The 23,849-nt window shown below is 36.3% G+C and overlaps 1 protein-coding gene across 2 annotated transcripts in view; it reads right to left on the bottom strand.

The window, feature by feature from the left end:
- Positions 1 to 629: 629 nt before the first annotated feature.
- The window catches only part of NIPBL (NIPBL cohesin loading factor), a 215,362-nt gene continuing 192,142 nt past the window's right edge, over positions 630 to 23,849 (bottom strand). Inside the window, exons 35-47 of one of the 2 annotated variants that reach the window (XM_056112225.1) lie at positions 20,816 to 20,956; positions 20,073 to 20,166; positions 19,481 to 19,635; positions 18,945 to 19,035; positions 16,752 to 16,925; positions 15,907 to 16,097; positions 14,239 to 14,346; positions 12,213 to 12,413; positions 9,059 to 9,205; positions 6,320 to 6,594; positions 4,074 to 4,248; positions 2,161 to 2,349; positions 630 to 1,600 (exon numbers count right to left, since the gene is read on the bottom strand). In XM_056112225.1, the coding sequence (XP_055968200.1) occupies positions 1,235 to 1,600; positions 2,161 to 2,349; positions 4,074 to 4,248; positions 6,320 to 6,594; positions 9,059 to 9,205; positions 12,213 to 12,413; positions 14,239 to 14,346; positions 15,907 to 16,097; positions 16,752 to 16,925; positions 18,945 to 19,035; positions 19,481 to 19,635; positions 20,073 to 20,166; positions 20,816 to 20,956 (2,307 nt within the window). In that variant the 3' untranslated portion in view covers positions 630 to 1,234. Of the gene's footprint in view, positions 1,601 to 2,119; positions 2,350 to 4,073; positions 4,249 to 6,319; positions 6,595 to 9,058; positions 9,206 to 12,212; positions 12,414 to 14,238; positions 14,347 to 15,906; positions 16,098 to 16,751; positions 16,926 to 18,944; positions 19,036 to 19,480; positions 19,636 to 20,072; positions 20,167 to 20,815; positions 20,957 to 23,849 lie in introns of both variants that reach the window. The other variant, XM_056112227.1, reaches the window with a different exon arrangement.

The raw sequence follows: 23,849 nt of genomic DNA, 5'->3' as shown, positions 1-23,849 counted from the left end.
ACTCTCCCATTTGCAGTAGCAAATGACAACTGCTCCCAAAGATGTATAAAATTTTTCAAATAGAAAGTGATAAACACCTCAACTAGAAAAATTACTCCTTTATCAGTATTAAAAAATAACTTGTGAAAAGCGTAATTACGAAGCATCATACTCATCTCATACTTTTTTAACACATGACATAATTTTAACTAAGATAAAGGCGTTTCCCAAAATAGCATGACTGCTACCTTTCCCCAAGTTTGTTAACTTTTCCCCAGGTTTATAAAATAAATATTACCATCATGACATCATTTGAAAGAAATTGAAGCATACAAAGAATAAACTATAGTTTCTTTTTATATCAAAATGTACTCTTGAAAATGTGTTTGGCACAGTGCTAAATCATATATAGTTAATACTAAATATTGCAGGATACAATAAAACCCTGGAGTTAATTGTTTACACCCTCATATGGGAATGAAAATAATAGATACCAATTATTCAGAAGTCAGCCTATACAAACTGTATAAACAATATTTTGTTTTGCTTTGAAAACCAGTGATATAATAAATTTTACATAAGACTGCAAAATAATATAAATGGATTTAAACAGATCTTTACAATAAGAAATTCAAATGGAAACAGACAAGTAACAAAGAGAAGTAAAAAAATTTATTGCAGTATTCGCTCCACCAGATTGCCTGGGGATCCCTTTTCTTGTATTGTTTTCAGGGTGACCTAATACATGAAAATCTACATTTACAAAAACTCCTTCTGCAGATAGGTCATAGATACTGCATGCTTTTTTTTTCAACAGAATAAATTATATATCCAGGAGATTCTGCCATTTTACAGCCTGGAAAAACAATGCTTCCCTGGAAACTGGGCTAAGCTAAAGAAAGCCATCCGCTGCTAGGTTAAACTCCAAGAACACTTTATTAAGAACATTAACAGACTAATTTCCAACATTCACTTGTTTATTTTTTTAAACAGAAAGTTTTTTCCAAGATATAAACAATTTTTGTTAAACTATAATACAGTGGGAGTAAAAATGAACTGAGAATCTGTTTCTGCTGCACAACAGCGAAGGGAGCTCCCACAAAATGTTTGCCCAACATTTCCTTCTTTTGTTCCTGCATCCCAGGTTCCATTCTCACTCTTCATAAAACTGCTATTTTTTTTGCCAGAATGTTGATATTTCAAGTTTTTCTGCCTTTAAAAAATTCCTGTAAATTTGGCTGCATGTACAAATTCATTAGCTGGAAGTCCCATCCTTGGCGGCATACAGGGATCGTAAAGTCTGAACAACTTTATTAGTCAGCTTATTAGCACTCGTTAGAGCAATTTTTTTGTAAATAATGTCTGACTCTTTAATAGTGTCTACCCAAGGCACCAGTTTGCGGCCATCACGGCGCTTAGCCTCAGTCCAGGAGCCACTGTAGGAGCCTGCCATCCACTGAACACTGAAGCCACTGCTGGTTTTCTGTACTACTCTTGCAATTTGTGGTCGATCTTTGTACTTTGGACAGCAAATAGCGATGACATCCATGACGTCAACACTTTCATTCATCTGTGCTGCCAACTCCGTAGAGTCTGAATTTCGTTTTGACCTTCTCAATGACTAAAACATTGGGAGGGGGGGGAAAAAAGACCAAGTGTTACACAAAAGAATTTTAGTGAAATTATTGTTTTTATTGCTTTTAATCCCTTGACGCCGGGAGTTGGGATTTCCCAGCACACTTCCATTGCCGGCAATGAGACGCAACTTGACCGCCAGCGCCAAGGGGTTAACATATACTTGTAAAACCATATAACTCTTAATTTGTACCCGTCTTTACTCTTATTGATATATAAAATTATATATACATATGAACCATAAAGCTGCATAAAACTTAGCAACAATAAAAAAGGATAACACACATTAATACAATCCAAAGAAAAATTAATACCCCTTCATACTGGATAAATCTCATTTCTGGTTTTCTTTTTTATTGTCTTTTATGTTAAACTTTCTACAAAAAATGTGTTATAAATGGTTAAGTAGAGAATCTCTATCTACAAAATATCCTCTTAATAGTATTACATTACTTGATGTACATTTAATAGACTGACAGATATAAGCACATAAAAATCATTTTACGTAATACGCTGCGAAATACGTTGACTCCTCCTCCGCCTCACCCCTGAAGTGCCTCCTCCTCTATCCTCCCCATCACTTTCATCATCTTCTGTTTCTGCTGCTGCATTATTTTTAGGGCTGCCTCCGCCAAGCAGCGAGGTAATTGCTTTATTCCGGGCATTTGTGCTAGCTGACACCTCCCCTTCTTCCTCTTCTTCATCAGGGTCCAGATGCTCCATAAGAAGCTTAAACTACAAAAAAATGAACAGTAACTTACTGGTTTAAGTAAGTATTTTCAAACAAGACTACAAATTTCTAAATATTTTCTCTTAAATATTTTTTTCCTAAATCTTATTTATACAGCAGCAAGCAGGTAGTATGCGCGACTAAAAACTTCAGCTACTTTAGCCAGTCAGGTAAACACTTTAAAGACTTTAATTATACAATGAACAAACTATAGCATGAAAGCGGCTATAGACAATACATACATAAATGGGAATGATTGTTTCAATTAAACTTTTTAAAATATCTGAGTAATCTGAGTATATATCTCAAGAATTCTTTTTCTGGGGCCAGAGCAATAGTACAGTGGGTAGGGAATTTGCCTTGCACACGGCAAGGTTTGATCCCCAGCATCGCATACAATCCTCCAAGACCACCAGGAGTAATTCCTGAGTGCAGAGCCAGAAGTAACCCCTGAGCATCACTGGTAATGACCCAAAAAGAAAAAAAAAATTTCTTTTTCTTCACTTTTTTTTCATTAAAGCACTGTGATTTACAAAGTGTAACGAATTAATCACTTGGTTGTGTCATAACTTTGACCAGGGTCAGCATATTTCAACTTATGGGCCATATCTGGCTCATCAGAACCAAAAAGTACCAAAAACCAAAAAAAAAAAAAAAAAGAAAAAAAAAGAGGAACTCGTCATTCTGCCCTCCATACCCCTATAATTTTTTTTAAAAAAAATTATTTATTTATTTATTTATTTATTTTGTGAGACCCAGGTTCGATTCCTCCGCCCCTCTCGAAGAGCTACCGAGAGTATCTCGTTCGCACGGCAGAGCCTGGCAAGCTACCTGTGATGTATTTGATATGCCAAACACAGTAACAACAAAGTCTCCAATGGAGATGTTACTGGGCCCACTCGAGAAAATCGATGATCAACGGGAGGACAGTGACAGTGACAGAGATACCATGAGGTTCAGTTGCAGACTTACAAATTTTTGTGCTTGGATTTCAATTATACAATGATCAAATACCCATCCCTCCACCAGTGCCCATTTCCCACCACCGCGGATCCCAGTATCCCTCCCACCCCCCATCCCCCCCATCCCCCCCTGCCTCTGTGGCAGGGCATTCCCTTTTGTTCTCTCTCTCTCTCTTATTGGGTGTTGTGGTTTGCAAAAGAGGCAATGCACACCCCCATAATTCTTAGCTCAGGGGCTACTCCTGGCTCTGTGTTTAGGAGTGATCCCAACAGCTTTGAGAGGGCTGTAAGTGGTGTCATAATTAAACTAGGGATGGCTGCATGCAAGGTAAGTTCCTTATCCCTTAAACTATCTTTTCTAGTCCCCCAAAACAAGGCTTTTTCCTGAAACTTTTATTTCTGCTAAAAATAAAATCAGTAAGATAGCATTTCCTAAAAGAAAGAATATTAAACGTAAAATGGAGAAGAAAATTATTTTGGGGGAGGTGTGAGAACAGTGTGGGAGGGCCCACAGCCTGTGGTGCTCAGTAGATCAAACTTAGGTGAGGTGAATGCAAGGCTAAGGCCCAACCCGCTGTATTATTCCTCCAGCCCAGGAAAAGGGAAAAGGCAATCTTAAAATAACTTGTTCAATCCAATAAAGAAAATAATCTTGACAATCCATTCTTTAAGCTTATCTTCAATGTAAAGGAAGTAGTTATCTTACCAAAAAAGAACTTTTAAAAAAAGTCATTATTAAAGAAAAATATATTGGCTTTACTACTTACATCTAGATACTGTTTTACTATACTCCTCTTCACATCTTCAGTGATTTTGGAACTAGCCATATCACTCCGCAGGAAGTCCAGTGTTTGTTTTGGATGAAAATGAACTCCTGTTTTTCGATTTATAGCTTTATCATATACTTTGGCAGATTCAGATGGAGAGTATTTCTGAATTTTACTGTTTTGAAAAAACAAAACCATTAGCTTAAGTATTTTTCCAGGCATTTACATTTAAATTTATCTTAGTTAAATTTTATTTATTTACTAATAAGTTTCTGCCAAATAGACTGTAACCAGTTAACTTGGACACAAAATAAATTTTAAAGAGGAAGTAAAGATATAGATAAAACTAAATATATATATACATATATAAACATTAAACAGAATATTGCTTCTATCGTTCATTTTGACTGAAGACATCATTTGAAAGTGTCTCATGTATACTTTTTAATACCATGGTTAAAAGAACAGTTTTATTAAAAAATTTTAGATTGTATTTTAGATAACAGGATTATGATTTTAACATACAAAATGCTGCACCTTTACCACCACCAGAATATAAGACCCTCACCCTCCACCACAATCCATGTCAACTCTATAGTCTTCTTTCCCCCCCCCACCACTTCTCATGGTTCGGGAATCTCAGGCTTGTAGGAGAGTTTAATACTCACCTAACTAGTTTACCTTTACTTTGCTGCATTCTCCCCTATTCATTCCTTACACAGCAGCCATAATGACAGTTTACAAATCTTTTCAACTTTCAATATTGGAAACTGTTGAACATTATTAGCAACTGCTTAAAAATAGGTCCAACTTCTTAGCACTGACCCAAGAACTTAAAAGGTCTAAATTACTTTGAATTAGTTGCCAATATTTAACAATTCCAAATATTTCTCATTTAAAAAAAAAGAGAGAGACACAACACTGATTATCTAGCTTTTCTGGAAAAAAAAATGGAAACAAGACCATATAGTGTGAACCTCTTTTGCAGCAAAAACAAGAGGATAAACATCTGAGTTAAATATGTTCTTTCCTGTTTGCTACTGCTCCTATGTAGTCCACTTTAATCGTCTCATCTGTCCTATACTAAAACATCTGACTTTATGACTCCCAATATAAAGTTTTGATGAAGGTGGTAAATGACCAGAATTCCATGGGTACAAGTAAAAAAAAAGATACATATGAATGACAAATAAAATTAAATGAATTCAAAGCCCCAAGCCCTGCCCAGAGCAAGCATAAAGCCAGGAGTAAGCACTGAGCACTGCTGGATGTTGAACTCTCCTCCCCCAAATGTACCAGAAATCATGGGAGGCACAATAACTGGCACTGAAAAATAAATCTATCACTTCATAGGGTACACTAAAGGCTATTTGCAGAATTATGTGCACAGGAAACCATCATTAACAGTACTGTAAATCACAGTACTTCACTCAAAAACAAAAACAGATACAGGAAAGTTCCAACTAAACATATAAGCACTTTAAAGGTATATGAAGAAAAAAAACTATTTGAACTTTGAGCTCAACCTCATTGATCTGTTTTAATCTTTGTTCATAGTTCTTTAAGAAAATTAAATTTGCAATTTATTTATTTTGGTTTTGGGACAGAGCCTGGTGGTGCTCAGGAATTAGTCCTGGAGGGGTGGTAAGATTTGAACCGAGGTTGTGTGTGTGCAAGGGAAGTTCCTGGAACTGCTGTGCTATCTTTCTGGCCCCAAAGTTTATCTTACAGTAAGCATAATTCTCCAATACAATATTTTAAAGGTACACAACAAAATCCTTCAAAATATAGTGTATTATCATGAAGTAACGATTTTTTTTACAATAACAGAATAAACTATGATATTATTATATTTACAAAAATATTACTTAGCAATAAGAAGAAAAAATTTTGTATGTTGAGAGAAATAGTCTTTCCAAACAGTGCTTAGGGGGCCCAGGGGCAACTCCTGGCTATTTGCCAGTTAGGCTTGGTTGTTCATTGACAGGGCGCACCAGGGCTATGCCAGCAGTAACTGGGGCCTCCTGGGTGGGGAATGGGGTGGGGCACATGGTGCTGCAATTTGAGCTTGGATCCCAGTGTGAACAAAGCATGTGCTCACACCCCTGGGTCATCTCTTAGCCCCCAAAACTCCCTTTTCAAAATGAGCACTTCATTAATGCATTAAATTAAAAATTTAAATAAAAAGCAGGTTAAATTTTTTACAAAAATGTACAATGTTCGTTATCTTGTTTAGTTAACCTTACCTATCAGAAAATCCACAGAGATTTTTTAAATGTTGCTTTAACATTAAAAGCAATAAAATACCCTGGGAGACATTTGCAAATTCAATTAAAGGAGCTGAATTTTCTGGCAAACATTTCATCACTGAATTTATATCATCTTCTGAATCAGAATCAGAATCAGAATCTACTCGTTTCCGTGACTTCCGCGGCCTGACAACTTCTTCTTCACTCTCACTTGATTCATTTTCCTTATTTGGAGATGACTTTCTCTCTTTCCTTTTGTCTTTTACCATTGACTGCAAAAAATAATAAAGAAAAAAAAAGAAACATTATTCTGTGTGATCATAAAAACAAAACCACTAGCAAACCACTCCAACCAATGGCTCCAAAAAGCAGCTCTAGATTAATATTCAATATATTGAAATCCAACTTTCCATAAACAACTCTTGGGAAATGTGGGAATTAGGTTCCAGGACTAGCAATAAAAAATAAATGATAAAAGTATCATTTGGGGGACTGGGACAAGCACAGAATGCATGGCTCCTATATATATTTTTTGGAACGCAGGCACAGCTCCAGGTGTTGAGCTCATCTCTCCAGTCCCATAGTTTTTTTTTTTTCAAATACCTAAGTTCAGTTTGCTTTATGAAAGTATTTGCTCCAGGGCCACAATCAGTGGTGCTTGGAGAGCTATACAGTACTGGAGACTGAATTTGGGGCTCTCTGCATGTAAAAGCATGCTCTGCAGCCTTTTGAGCAATTTTCCTGCCCTTTCATTTCACTTGACAAAATTCCTAGGCCATCAGTACAACACATCCGAAAAGCAATCACGGGAAAGAATCAACCTGAAGGAAATAATCAATGAGTGTTACTCCTGCACAATAATGAAGTAGGTGTGCTCATGTCAAACAGTGAATGCTGGTCCAAAAAGAGTAATTGTTTTTGGTGGAGGGGGAAGGAGTGGGGTTAGGAGGCTTGAAAGCCACACTTGGCAGTGCTAGGAGCTACTTCTGACTCTGTGTTCTGGAGTAACCCATGACAGTGGTTGGGGACCTGTGCATTGTTGGGGACAAAATCTGGGTCAGCTGAATACAAGGCAAATGCCTTATCCCTATATTATTTCTCTGGTCAAGAGTGCTAAATATTTGCTACACAGGATAGCTCAAAGAGTACATACCTTGCATATACGAGGTCCTGAGTTCAGTCCCCAAGACCCCCCACTCCCCTCCCCCCACCCCCCATCTTCCACAACACTGGAGCAACCATTATGGCTCCCAACACTGGCTGGAGCACCAAATCTGGCTGAACATCAAACAAATAAAAAAAAAAGTTGGTTTTTTTGGTTTGTTTTTGGGTAACAAAACCCAGTGGTGCTCAAGACTTATTCCTGGTGCTATATTTAGGGATCACCTCTTGGTGGTGGTTCCCATATTGGGTATGGGGATTGAAACCAGGTTAACCATGTGCAAGACAAGCACCTTACATTCTGTCCTATCTCTCTAGCACCCAAAGATGTTTTTTTAAGGATGAGGAAATACTAGATCATAAGGCAATTATTCAAAATGTTACTATTAAGTAACACAGAAGAATTACAAAAATATAGAAATAACTTATGACCACAGTTCCTGAAATATAGTTCACTTATCAAACTTTCACTCAGGTATTAAAATACTTAGGTATTTTCTTAAAGAGCAGATACCGGGGCTAGAGAGATAATACAGGGGTTAAGCTGCTTCACTTGGAGGTGGCTGACTCTGGTTCTTCAATCCTCAATACCACATATGGTCCTGAGTACTCCTAGGAGTGATCCCTTGGCACTAAGCTAGGAGTGGCCTCATACCGACTCTGCACTGAGACTGAAGAGCAGGTCTAGAGCAGGTCCTGAATTTCTGTAGTTCTACAAGGTCTCAGGTGAGATGAGTGTTGTGAGCCTTGGTTTATGCTCCAAGTAACAAGGGTTTAAATACCTTTATAAATCATGCTAAAAAACTAAAATAATCTTATTGATCTACTAGCTTGAATAGGCTGAAGCTTTTTCTGTGCCATATTCAATGGTTCTCAGAGGTTACTTCTGGTTGTGCTTGGTGAACAACATGTGGTACCGAGGACTGAAACCAAATTAGCTGCATGCAGTGCAAATACCCTATCTGCTTACTGTTGCTCCAGCCCTAGGCTGAGTTCTAAGCATTATGATTTTGTGAAATGAAATCTACTTATATCATCAGACACTATTACAATTTATAAAGATACACAGTGCTAGTACTACATCAAACACTGTTATAATAAAACTATTTTTAACCATTAAAAACATGATATATAGTAAAAAAAATTAGTGGATTTGGGGCACAGACTAAGCCAACTTAGTCTGTGAAAATGATGCTCATGGTCAGAGGTAAAGAAAACAATAGTAATATAAATTACAAGTTATATATTTATACCAGTTTGTATCTGAATAAAAAATGGATATCATCAAATATTTAAAGTCAATATTTAAAGTGAGAGAAATAAAGTGAGCTGCTTATCATTAGAAAAATCCATGTATGTGATCTGGTACAGAATGGTTTTAGGTTTTTCTAAATAGAAATAAATGGCAACCCACTTTCTCTCCCCAATTCAAACAACTATCCAGATTTTACTTAGTTTGCTTAGATTTTATATACCTGTGAAGAAAATAAAAAGAACAATGAGAAACAAAACAGTGAAAATAACATTCCTGTACTTTGGTAGATTTGCATTAAGAATATTAATTGTGTAACTTACCTCCTTGAATGACTGTAGTAGGTTGCTACCAGAAACTGAGAGTGTAATGTCTATATGATGCATTATAAACAACGGCTCTTCCTGTGTCTGGTATGGAAAACAGGCTAGATTGTCTGCTATATACAAGAGCATGTTCACTTCAGTTTTCTGTAAATTTTTTAAAAAAAAGTACACATTTAGTGGGTAACTTAGAAATGCAACCAAAAAGCCTTTTCATAAAAAAATACCACAGGGCTCTTTCTCCTCAGTTTCTGTTTTGGAAAGAGAAAGGGTAAGAAGGGAGGAAAGGGGAACAGAAATTGTTATTAGAAAAGAAACCCACTTAAAATGACTTTTATAATGATTTTATATCATGATACCAAGTAGGGAAGAGGTGAAGTTTTTCTAGTGTACCAATGTGCAATTTCCTCAAGTTGAAAGAACACTGATAGACTATCATAACATTTTATTATAAATCTATACCATATCAAAAAGTATAGGTAATAATAATTCATAATTTTGTGTTTCTAAGAGTTTAATCCACGTTGCACAGTTACTACTCTGCTCTCAAAAACAAGTGATAATTATAATACTATGTGGTTAAAAAAGAAACCTCATATACTCAAAAAGCATGTTTTTCTATATACATACATATTATCAAAAGTTATTTTGATTGTACTAACAATTTCATACCATAAAAACTCTTGAGAGTTAAAATTCAAGGGACAAGTTATGATTACAAGTGGCTTCTTGCCTTGAAAAATAAGCCTTTAGCCAGAGAGATAGTACAGGGGTTAAGGGGCTTGCTTTGCATGCAATCAATCCTGGTAACACATATGCCTGGGGCCAACCCACCCCGACTCCCCCATGCCCCAACTCCAAGCACTGCCAAGAGTGATCCCTGAGCACAGAGACAGGAAGAACTGTAGAGAACCACCTGGTTCTGCACCCTGCCCTCTCCCCCTGCTGCCCCGCCCAAAGAGTATCACTATTTCCTATTCATATAAATAGAAACAGAAAGGCCATGTTAACATTTAGACTTCTTTACAAACAATTACAGGCTAACAACAACAAAAACAGAAAAAAAGGAGACTAGCAATCAGAATATATCTGTCCCATTCTGTAATTAAAATAACAAAATTCGTTAGAGCAGACAGAATAAACCTGCTATTAATTTAGAGGATGCTGCTATACATATATTTTGTTTTTTGTTTTAGAGCCAAACCTGGTGGTGCTCATGGTTTATTCCTGGCCTAAAGTGAAAAGAATCAAGTGAGAGAAATAAAATGGGAGTGGTCGGGAATCACTCCAGGTGGGGCTTGGAGACCATATGAGGTGCTGGGAATTGAACGCAGTTGGCTGTGTGCAAGGCAAGTTTCTTAACCACTGTACTATTACACTGGTACTGTATTTAAAATATACATTAACATCCAAATATGAACATGGAAAATGTAGATATAGAAATCTACCTCATCTATTAACTTTAACACTAAAATATGTTGCCCTTCATAAACGGAAAATGTTAAGGACTCCTCCAAATGAATAAAATTTTATTAAAAAGTATTCTTTAACTTTGTTTATAATTAAGTCCTATACTGTGCCTTCTTTTCAAAATTAAACTTCTGAAAATGCTACAGAATTGCTCATTACATATTTTCCATCTTTAACTCTCACTGCATAACTATTTTTGTCCATCAAATAACCCACTCTAACTTTTTATTTCTCATTCCCCTTGATTTCTCAATAGCACAAGTCACTATTATTCACTCTTTTCCGTACTGAAACTTAGAATTTTTCTGAAATTTTCTTTTCCTAGTTCTTGCATAGTGGGTAGGGCGTTTGTCTTGCACAGGGCCAACCAGGATTCAATTCCTCCGTCCCTTTCGAAGAACCTGGCAAGCTACCGAGAGTATCCTGCCCGCACGGCAGAACCTGGCAAGCTCTGGTGTATTTGATATGCCGTGGTGTATTTGATACGCCAAAAGACAGTAACAACAAGTCTCACAATGGAGACGTTACTGGTGCTCGCTCAAGCAAATCGATGAACAACAGGATGACAGTGCTACAGCTCTTTGAACAACTTCTCTTCTATGAGATTTTCAAATTGCTTCAAGCAAAAATAAAAGAGAAAGAGTGCTAGAGTAAGTTTGTGTGTGTGTGTGTGTGTGTGTGTGTGTGTGGAGGGGGGGTGGCAATGGTGTCAGGGATCACATTTAAGGATCTGTATATATATATATATATCTGTATATATATATATATATATATGCATGAAATCTAGTATTTGAGCTATCTTCCCGGACCCTCTTTAGTTCTTTTAAAAGTTTTAGACATAGACTAATGTAAACTGAATGTGGGTAGATACTATATCTGTTTTATTTCTATTTTACTTTAATTTCCTCAGACAAAGTTAACACACAGGACATACTAAAAATAGTTCGATAAAAAATGAACAAATTAAAAAGAAAGAAATTTAAGAAGTAAATTTAAACACTAGTATATTCCATTTTCTTGGCTTGTGGAATTGGTCAGTGTAAGATATGCAAAGTCCAAAGTATCAAAACGTAATTATACAAAAGTGGGCTCTTTTCAATAAAAATTTCAAACTGAGGGCTGGAGAAAAAGTTCAATGGGCTGAGCAAAAACTTTTCATGCAGGAGGCCTGACTGATCTTTGGCATCAAAAGTAATCCTGGTTCCCTGAGTTATTGCTGGGAGTCACCCCACTCACAAATCCAGAGGTATAGCCCTTGATTACTGCCAGATATGAACAAAAAACTCAAAACAAAAACAAAATTAAAGTCAAGTTAAACAAATCTAAGTCAAAAACCTAGACAAGCTATTCCAACAATATTCAAGTCCAGCAAAAACATGCAAAATTTCACTTTATTTAATCTACCCAACAAAGTAATAATTATTTAATTTATAGTAATTTATTTAAAGGTATGTTTAGAGAAACTATAAACAAAACATAGGACAGCATGAAAAAACATAATTATACTATATTCCTTTTTTACTTCATGCAAAAATTTCCCCATTCAATTTTGACTATATAAATAACAAGTCAACTAAAATGTAATTATTTACTAAAATGATAACAATTAAGAAATGGTGACTAGTCAGGAATAAAATTTACAGAATACTTATTTTCTTAAAGTAATTAAGATTTTTATGCTTACTGCTGTGTCATCAAAGAGGTTGAGTAAAGAAATTAAAAAGGCTCGTCTGTGTTGGCGGTTTCCACGGATCATGGAGTAAAGGTGTGAACACAAAGCACTAGAGGACTCATCTTGTCTGAAACCTCTTACAGGATCTTTTAGGCACGTGTTGATTGCCTGTTGTACCTGGTAAGACATCTTCATACCAGCCACTGCTTTCATCTGAAATCAATAAATGCCACGTTTTTGTCATGCAAATTAAGAGTAATTAAAAATACACACAAGGGGTAAGAAACCGTACTACTAAACTTCAAAGAGTGTTACTACTAAAGATGGAGTTTATCCCTGAATGGCCATGATCCCAGAGGCAAACAAACCAATCTCGGAACTCAGTGGCTTTTGGCAGAAATCCCTCCAGACTTCATTAGTAAAGTATCAGCAATCCAAAATTGCGCAGCAGTGATTTATAACCAGCAATAGAAAACAAATTGTCAAATGATGCCTTTTCAGCAGGTCTGATTGATTGTTGGGGGAAAATTCCAAATAATAATGGTGTGTCTTCTGTCAAAATATTGAATGTAATCGAAGTAGAGAGAGAGTAAAGTGGAAATCATCTGCCACACAGGCAGGGGGAGGGGTGAGATGGGGAGTATACTGGGGTCCTCGTGGTGGAAAATGTGCACTGGTGAAGAAATGGGTGTTTGATCATTGTATGACCGAGACAAACCTGAAAGCTTTGTAACTGTTCTCATGGTGATTCAATAAATAATAAATAAAAATAACGATGAAGTTTATCATGTTAAAATAAGTCAGTGGGCAAAGGATAAATACTGGATGATCTCATTCATTCATGGAATATAGAGATAAAATGAGGGAATAAATGGCATAAAATGATGACAAAGACTTGACTTTGAATTATAAATCTAAGACTGCAAAACAAGAAAGGAAACAAGAATGGCAGAAGAATTAAGAGTTAGACTAGAAATAACATAAGGCCATTAGTGGAGGTTCTTGAACACTCTGGTGGTAGTAAGGTTTGCTAACTGTACTACAAAACCACTATTACTAACACCACTGTACTTCTCTCTCTGGCTTACTGCAAACATGTGGCCTAAAGAACAACGATTAATAACAAGAAACAAAATACTGAAAAAAAAAAAAAAACCCAAAACCCAAAATAACCCACTATTGTAAACTTGTTACCTAAATTATAATAATAAAAATAAAAATATACCCCAATAATCCACACAAAAAAGCTCTAACTGCTGAAAAACAATGCTACCTCAAATACATACTTTTGAGAAGTCTTACCTCACTCCCTAGTTTTCTTATTTAAAATAGTAATATCACAGAATGTTTAAGTGCTGGAAATTAGAGATCATCTATTACAATCCACATTTTATTTTCTTAAAAAGAAATTTTAGTTTTGGTTTATTTTTGGGCCACACCTGGAGGTGAACAGGACTTAACCTTGGCTCTACACTCAGAGATCACTCCAGGCAGTCCTTGGGGTACCATATTTAGGTGCTGGAAATAGAAGCCAGGTTGGCTGTGTGTAAGGCAAGTGCCCTTACCTGCAATTTTATCACTCTGGCCCTCAATCTTCTCAATTTAGAGAAGGAAAACTGAAGACCCAAAAGGCTACCAAGATCACACAATATGGACCAGAACCTATGCATACTTAATAAATTTTTTAATTAATTTTTTTTTTGCAAAGCAAGATAGTTTATATTGAAACTTATTTAGAATGATGTGAGGGGAGAGAAGAAGAGCAGTGTGTGTTCAAGAGAGAATACAAACATCTCCAGAGTGGAAACAGGAAAGCAAAGAAACATGAAGGCAAGCAAGCAAGATAAGTGTTCAAGGGAGAATATGGATTTGAAGAGCAAGCCTTTTAAATAGTTATTTTAAAGAACATATTGAACCATTATTGTATGTTTGAAAGAAAGCACTAAGCAAAATATTCTTTTCTAAGGTGAGATATTTAGCAAAGCAATCGTTGATCAAATAAAACTTCATATTTAGGTTATGATTTAAATATACATACATGAATGAATCCAGCATATTTTTTGTCTATTTCCACAAGCTGCTGATCGGCCTTGTTCCTCATAGCTGGTTCCGGATCTGTGCCCATAGCAATTAAATATGGTACACACTAGAAATAAAAATAAAGGCCTTTAAGATATTAGAGAGTACAAGCTCTGATGGTACCCAGTCATATGTTAAAACTTGTTATGGAGAGGATGAATTTAGCTTTATTTCAGGTTTTTCTATAAACACCTCTTTCTTTCTTTCTTTCTTTCTTTCTTTCTTTCTTTCTTTCTTTCTTTCTTCTTCTTTTTTGACATACTCAGTTGCATTCAGGACTTCGTTCTGGCTCTGCACTCAGGGGATCACTCCTGGAAAGGCTCAAAGGGACCATATGGGATGCAGAAGATTGAACCCAGGTGCAAAAAAAGTGCCCAACCACTGTACTATCACTCTGGCCCCGAAACTATAAAACAGAAGTCCACTCATGTCCCACAAACCTGGAATTTCTCCTGGTAGTTCTTGGGGGCAATAAGGGATGCTGGCGATCAAATCCAGGTAGGACTACATGCAAAGCAAGTGCCCTACTCAATGTACTATCTCTCCGGCCCTAGTATTTGATGATGATTATTACTGTCACTGTTCTCCTGTTGTTCACCAATTTGCTCGAGTGGGCCCAGAAACGTCTCCATTGTGACACTTGTTACTGTGTTTGACATATCGAATATGTCACGGGGAGCTTGCCAGGCTTTGCCGTGCGGGCGAGATACTCTCGGTAGTTTGCTGGGCTCTCTGAGAGGGGCAGAGGAATTGAACCTGGGTTGGCCAGGTCGGTTGCGTGCAAGGCAAACGCCCTTACCACTGTGCTATCAATTATTAGTATTACTATTAAATGAGTCAGGAAAAGGTATATATACATTTAGAAAGTGAAAAAATGTTCACAAATGGTAATATATGACAGGTATAGACAGTATATTTTATCACCCTTGCACTTTAAATTACCTAAGGCCATTGAAAGTAGAAAGATCTATAAATCAAAGGCTGGAGAGTGACTACAGCAGTGGGCAGGGCTCTATTTCTACTATGGTTAGATACTGGTTGCATTTGCCACCTCATACGGTCCCCAAGATCCACCAGGTGTGAGCCCTGAGCAGAGCCAGGAGTAAGCCCTGAGCATTGTCAGTTATAGCTCCCAAACAAAAGCAAAACAAACAAAAGCCAAGGAGAATTTCAACATATTATTTCTTTTGGTGATTGTGTTCTTTAATAATGAAAAGTAGACTAAATATATTCATTTGATAGTGTGGTTTGGACACCAATCTGCTAAGGACATAGGGCTGAACACAGTATATTTAAATAAAAAGAGTTATTAATAAAAAATATCTAAAATTAAAATATTAAGAGATATAGGCTTTTATTATTTAGCAGATTCATTTCAATAGTGTATATGGCATTCTTCTGAACATGTTACATGACATATATGACTCCATCTAATGTCTTTATTATGATGTTTGCTTCTCATATCAATGTTTTTCATAACCGATATAACCTCCAAAGAAACTGAATTCAGATTATATAACTCAATTTTCTGTGGATTAATATCCAGTCACTTATTTTTAAGTCATAGTATCAAATATCAACGAATCTGCCTCTTTTAGTAAGTACGGTTGCTAGAAAACATACTTACCTGAACTGGATGAATTAGACCTTGATTTAGAGTCAATGCAATGACATTTAGAGCAAAGTGGCGTACACTTGATTGGGTGTGAAAAAATGCCTCAAGCACCTGTTTGAGGTAAAGCTGCATGATGGAACTACTCATCCCTGAGGAAACATCACCCATCTCTTTTAGGTCTTCTTGTTTTGCAACTTTCTTCCCTATAAAAGGAAGTAAATATATTAAGAACTCAAATAATAATTTTGCTGAAAATATTAAATTAGGACAGAATTAAAGGCACAAAACTTTAGAGTTTTGAGAACCTGATGAGAACTACAAACCCTCTTTTCCACCAAAATGATATCTCTGGGGGATGGAGATATAGTATCACGGATAGGATGCTTGCCTTGCACACAGTCAACCTGGATTCAATCCCTGGCACCCCATGTGGTCCCTCAAGCAAACCAAAAGTGATCCTTGAGTGTAGGACCAAGACTAAGACCTGAGTATAACCAGGTGTGGCAAAAACCAAACAAACAAAAGGGTATCTGGACATATGAACTGAATTCTTTGACCCAAAGTGAGTGATACTACTCTTTGGGCAACACTTAAATTTTCCAAGGGATGAGTAGGAACAAATAGTACAATTGGAGGGCACTTCCTGTTTATTTGATAAAAGAACATAAATTTTGGGGTTGGGATGGGGTTCTGTTTGAATGACTTTTCCCCCCCTGAAAAGAGGGGGAGCAGGCAAGATTAGTTTTGAAATCTCTGACCTATTAGAGAAATACATTCAGATATCTGGTACGAAAAGAGTCATAAAAGGTCGTAACTTTATTTGCACTGTGACATTTAAAATAAACTTTTTAACTTACAGTCTCTATCTGCCTGCTGCATACGGGTATCCTCTTCTTGTAGGTAGGTCTGGAGGTTTTTTAACACTTGTATTTTTAAATTCACTGAAGAGTTCTTATCAGATAAAATATTATTATACAGATTTTTCACCTCTTGCTCAAACATTAGACTTGGATGTTGAATAAAGGCAAATCCTAAAGAAGAAAAAAAATCTTAATATATGCATATTGAATTAAGTGTAATATATAACAATGTTGACAAATTATATAGAGAGCACCTTATTTCAAAAATTAAAACTTAAAGTGACTGGAAGAATATGCTGGTGGCCTTACCTAGAGAAGTATTAGAGCAGGTACTTCTTTCCCCATGAATTAAAAATAAGAAATAGCATTTCAAAGGAGAATTTCACACAAGAGGAAACCTTGAGGAGGGAGCAGGGCCTAGTGGCTAGGGGAGTGGATTAGGAGTCAGGAGTCTTGGATTCTATTCCTGGCTCCACCACTGACTTGTAGTGTGACCTTGGGTGAGTCACATAATCTCTGTGCCTCAATTCTCCATCTGTAAAATGGGGACAATAATATTTACCACCCACCTACCTTCAAGGGATGTTTTTAGGATTTAAGAGGTAATGTCTGCAAACATTTTTTTTAAATCCTTCACAGATGTTACATTGCCATTATTTTAAAACATTGAAATATATTCATTTGATGAAAAAGACTAATTTTAGCTAGAGCAAAATTATTTTCCATTTATTTCTCATATGAAGCAATAATGCTAAATTCTATAACCATAAGTAGTAAAACAGTGTTACCCAACCTTCAACTACACAAAATCCTCATTTAAGTAACATACAATAAAGACCCTTGATAACAGCAAGTATTAGAGATACCAAATAAAACTAAATTCAAAGCATAGAGTGAACAGATCACAGCCCAAGATCACAGATAATTGTGGCCCCTACAAGATGTGTCTTAATAGCAAGTCTAAAGGCAATATTTTCTGGATAGTGTTCCATAATCAAAACTTCCAAGGGCTGGAGATTTAGCTTTAAGCAGAGCACCTGCTTTGACCCGGGTTCAATTCCTGATACCACAGAACAAAAAAGCAGAAAGTCCCACTATCTGTTTTCTAATATAACACTAGTAGATGCAACACTATTCATTGTAACATTATTCATTTTATTGCTTTGCATAACTTTTGTTTAGAGATTATTCAAAGGTACACAGTAGCTTTGAGGTAATACTGCACCAATTTAACTGCCTAGTAGAGTACTATTGGGATTTTTATTATATTTGTCATATGTGATTCTCTGAATAAGATGAAGGAAGAATAAGATAGTAAGATTTAAATTCATGTAAGGAAATTAGTAAACATTAATAATGAGATTTGGGTAATATTGTATCTCTTATTACTCATCATTTGTACAAAAAATTATCCATGTGTATTAAATGATAAGCCCTGTTAGTGCTAGCAAAGTGAAGTTTCCAACCAAGTTTTAACTTTATTAAATACCTTTACAAGCAAATGCACAAAACAAAACTTAAACAGAAAGTTCTTGCGTTTGTTCAAAATGCATTTAATGCAGGATTTAATTTCTATTCTTTTTCTTCTCTCTAATTCCAGATAAGTTGTAAAGAGCTACCTGTTTGCAAGAATACCAATGATCCTGGAAAAGTACAAAAGGTGTGCATTTTGTATTTCAACATCATAAGAAGTCTAGGTAGACTGTTATTGTTTTGTGGAATGGAGGGGGCACACACAGCAGTGCTCAGGGGACTATCTGGGGTGCCAGGGATTGAACTCCGGTCTGCCATATGCAAGATAAGTGCTCTACCTGCTGCACTATCTCTCTGGCACCATACTGCCCTTATCTTAAGTAGAACTAATATATATATATATATACATATACATATATATTTGTATATATGCACACACAGTGATAAATCACTGCAAAGAAAAGGAACAACTAAGAAACTCTATGCCACTTAGGGTAGGAGACAGTACTGCCATTTCTATTTAATAAACTGATGAATAGTGAAGTTACCCAACTTGCTCAAGGACACCCAGGAAATCAACTTGCTAAGGCAAGAATAAAGCCCAGGTTAGTTTTAACCCACAATCCTTATTTTCCAATTATAAACTAAATCAACAATTTAATCTCAAAATATGAAATTTGCTCTGCCTCTCAGACTATAAAGAAATACTAAATTTACCTAGACCAATGATGGCCTTTGTTTGCACCTCTTCGTCTGAATGTTTTGTAAAATACATCAATAGTTCAAGAACTTTATCCTTTATGTTAACCTGGGGGAGGGGGGAAAAACAAATTAAAGTATGCAAAGAATAATAGTTTAGATCAATTTTCAACTATAGAAGAAAATAATACCTAAAAGCTAACAGTAAGAATTTACATATGAACTATTAACAAATCACCAATAAATTTATAAATCCGTAATTCTAAAAATAATTGCATTCAAAATAATCTATTATCAAAGACTTGTGTAGAAGTAGTAATAAACACTGAAACTCCAACACAAAGCTAAAATAACACTGGTGCAAGCTTAATCTTGATACTCACCAACGTTCATGGATGAACGCTAGTCTAGGAAACATATTTAGAGACGCACCGTTTCAAAATTCTCATTAAACCAGACAACTCTAAAGCTGTCTTCATCCTGAGTCATTACCCATTTTCAATTCACAGAATTATATTAAAGATATACTAAGTAATTAATATAAGAATTATTACCTTACTATTGCCTTTAAAGTCTTCTAGATCAAAATCAAAATGACGACATAGTGCTCCAACAGTAAAAAGGGATCTAAGAAGTGCTGGTTTGTTTGTTAGAAGTGAAGTGTTATTTGGGTCCTCTTGGTGTTGACTTTTTAATTTTGAGATGGCACCTGTTTAATAGGTGAAATAAACATAAAGAATATTTATATATATTATTCAAACTTCAGATTAGTAGGGTAAAATACTTATTGTTAGTGGATTATAAATAAATTATACTAGTGGTTCTAAGTATTAGTATGCCTAAAATTATAAAAAATATGCCTCAAAAGCCAAAAAATTTAATCTTAAAAAAGATTAAAATTTAACTTTACACAGCGGGAAGAAAATTTCACAAAATATACTCATGAAGAGACAAACTTCTGAAGTAATCACACTGGGTTATTAAGTGAATACAAAAGATACAAGAAAATAATGCTCCTCAGAGTGGACACTAGAGGACAAGTATAATTCTTACAATTCTGCCAATGCTACCAAAATGTTCTAAAGGTGATTTGGACGTATTGCAGAATTTAACAGAAAAATGTTAAAATCAAGGCAGTAAACTTACCATAATATCTATTAAAACAGGCCCACACAAATTTAAAATTTTGTGTCACTTTATTTACAACTGCCCCAAGACAGCTCACACAATGCTGTACTACCTACAAAATACAGAAATTTTTAGTTTAGAAATGAAGACATTGTGAAACATGAAAACACTATAGTTTTTGAAGTATATACTATCAATGAAGGAACCGGCAGAGGAACCCAGGTCCCACACACCTGCGTTCCTCTGCCCATTCCTTCAGAGGAACCCAGGTGTGTGGGACATGGGGCTGAGATCTCCAAGCCTGCTTGAATTGAGGCTGGGCTTGCTCCACCCAGATCCCCCATCTTCCAGTAGGTAGGCATTACACCCACCAACTGCCCCCCTGCTGTGTGTAATCCCATCAACGGCCAAGACCCAGAGACTATAAAACCAAGCTCCCAGAAGTGCACAGCCGCATTTGTGGCCGCACAACCTCTTATTATCTAGTTCTCACTCTCGAGAACCCAGCAGGCTGAGAATATCCTGACCGCACGGCAGAGTCTGGCAAGCTCCCTGTGGTGTAATCTATATGCCAAAACCCAGGAACAATGATGGGTCTCATTCCCCTGACCCTGAAAGAGCCTCCAATGTGGAACTTGCTAAAAATCTCAAGGCTAAAACGAATGAAGATGTTACTGGTGCCTGCTCGAGGAAATCGATGAACAACAGGATGACAGTGATACAGTGATACTATCAAGAAAAACTGGAAAGCAAATGCTTACAGTCATGCCATATTTGATGATAAGTTTCATTAGATCTTCTTCAATAGTGGCAAGGAAAGTTTCACTTGGATGCTCCATTAATGGTACAACCAGCTCTAGGATTTTTGCAACATTGCAGATAACCATGAAATCATTTTGTGTCTACAAGGACAAAAACCAGCACTTTGTAAATATAAAAATCTTAAACTGCACGCAGCTTTATGCATTTGGAGACTGTATTACTATATACGCAAAGTTTCAGTGGGAAAATTATTAGAAAGGAGCCTTTTGTATTTTAAAGAAAACTTGTATCTTCAGTTTACATATGAAAAAACAAAACTAAGAAGCTCAGTAATTTACCTATATAAATACTATCAAATAGGGTCAGAGTAATAGTACAGCAGTTAGGGCGTTTGCCTTGCACATGGTTGACCTGGGTTCAATACCCGGCATTCCATATGGTCCCTGGAGCACTGCCAGGAGCAACTTCTGAGCATTGCCAGCTGTGACACCCCCAAAAGTGAAAATAAATAAATAAATAAATAATAAATACTACCAAGTAACAGTTCAAAATCAAGACCATCTCTATCTTGTTGTCAAAAAGATAGATGCTTTTGAAGCTAGAGGAAAGTACAGTGGTTAGGAAGCCTGCTTGCATATGGCTGACCCAAGTTCAACCCCTAATACCCCAACAGTCCCCTGAGCCCTTCTAGGAGTGATCCCTGAGCACTGAGCACCACCAGATGTGCATTCACACTGCCCTCCTTCACAAAAAAGTAACAACAAAAAACCCCACCAAGGGATGGATACTCTATCATGGTATGACTGAAATGTAATCACAAAAGTTTGTAAGTCTGTAACTGCATCTCACAGTGATTCATTAAAAACAAAACAAAACAAACAAACAAACAACCTCACCAAAACCCAAAGGATAATTTAGTAATCATTCCACAAAAGTAGCAAGCTGACCTTACTCTATTTACCAAATGTATACAACAGATGTGAGAGCTAGGCATCACACAATAGGCTTAATCCTTATAAATATTATTGTCTGCAATAATATTCTTTTAATACTATATAATGCAACCAAGAATCTATTTTAGTTCTATTCATTAAATTTCCTTAAATTTATACTAGATTCCATATATATATGTATATATACATTATATATATACACACATACACACACACACACATATATATAATATATATATTGCTTTTTGGGTGACACCTTGACTCTGCACTCAGGAATTACTCCTGGCCGTGCTCAGGGGACCATATGGGATGCTGGGAATCGAACCCGGGTCAGCCACATGTAAGGCAAACACCCTACACGCTGTGCTATCACTCCAGCCCCAGATTCCATATTTTTAAAATTCAGAAAAACAATGGCCAGAATTTAAATTGTCAATAAAATTTTTCAAGAGAATAATGCATTAAAAAAATGGGTGTTCAAAAACAAAAGCCCAGGCCCAGATGGATTTACTAGCGAATTTTTCCAAACATTTAAAGAGGACCCATTGCCAGTTCTTCTCAAGCTTTTCCAGGAAATTGAAAAAACAGAAACTCTCCCAAACAGTTTCTATGAAGCCCATATCTCTCTAATACCAAAAGGAAACAAAGACACCACATGAAAAGAAAACTACAGGCCGATATCCCTGATGAACACAGATGCGAAGATTCTCAACAAAATACTAGCCAATAAAATTCAGCAACTCATCAAAAAGATCATACATCACGACCAAGTGGGATTCATCCCAGGGATGCAAGGATGGTTCAACATTCGGAAATCAATCAACATAATCCATCATATCAACAAAAGAAAACATAAAAATCATATGATCATATCAATAGATGCAGAGAAAGCATTTGACAAGATCCAGCACCCATTCATGATGAAAACCCTTGCCAAAATGGGGATAGAGGGGACTTTCCTCAATATAGTTAAAGCCATCTACCACAAACCTACAGCAAACATCATCCTCAATGGGGAAAAACTGAGAGCCTTCCCCCTAAGGTCAGGGATGAGACAAGGATGCCCACTCTCTCCACTACTGTTCAATATAGTACTGGAAGTACTTGCAATAGCGATTAGGCAAGAAAAAGATATTAAGGGCATCCAGATAGAGAAAGAAGAAATTAAGCTCTCACTATTCGCAGATGATATATTATACTTAGAGAACCCTAAAACCTCTACCAAGAAACTCCTAGAAACAATAGGCTTGTATAGTAAAGTGGCAGGCTATAAAAATCAATACCCAAAAATCCATGGCTTTCCTATACGCAAATAGTGAAAGAGAAGAAAGTGACATGAAGAAAACAATCCCATTCACAATTGTGCCCCAGAAAATCAAGTACCTGGGAATCAGCTTAACTAAGGAAGTAAAGGACCTGTACAAAGAAAACCACAAAACGCTACTGCAGGAAATAAAAGAGGACACGAGGAAATGGAAAAATATACCCTGTTCATGGATGGGGAGAATCAACATTGTCAAAATGGCAATACTTCCCAAAGCACTGTACAAATTCAATGTGATCCCTATAAGGATACCCATGACACTCCTCAAAGAAATGTAGCAAACACTCCTGAAATTTATATGGAACAATAAGCCCCCACGAATAGCTAAAGCAATTCTTGGGAAAAAGAAAATGGGAGGAATCAACCTACCTAACTTCAAGCTCTACTACAAAGCAGTAATAATTAAAACAGCATGGTACTGGAACAAAGGCAGAGCTGCAGACCAATGGAACAGAGTTGAATATACTGACATCTCCTCCCAAGCATATAATCATCTAATCTTTGATAAGGGGGCAAGAAAAGTGAAATGGAGCAGGGAAAGCCTCTTTAATAAATTGTGCTGGCAAAACTGGATGGCTACATGCAAAAAAAGTGGGCTCAGATCTCTGCCTAACGCCAAGCACAAAAGTAAGATCGAAATGGATTTATGACCTCAACATCAGACCGGAACCCATAATGTTTATTGAAGACAAAGTTGGCAAAACTCTCCATGATATTGAAGCTAATGGTATCTTCAAAGATGTCACACCACTGGTC

This window comes from Sorex fumeus, unplaced genomic scaffold (genome assembly GCF_029834395.1).
Source record: "Sorex fumeus unplaced genomic scaffold, SorFum_2.1 ptg000015l, whole genome shotgun sequence".
NCBI classification, from domain to species: Eukaryota; Metazoa; Chordata; class Mammalia; order Eulipotyphla; family Soricidae; genus Sorex; species Sorex fumeus.
Note: the sequence above shows the minus strand (reverse complement) of the source record. Positions and strands in the feature narration are given on the sequence as shown.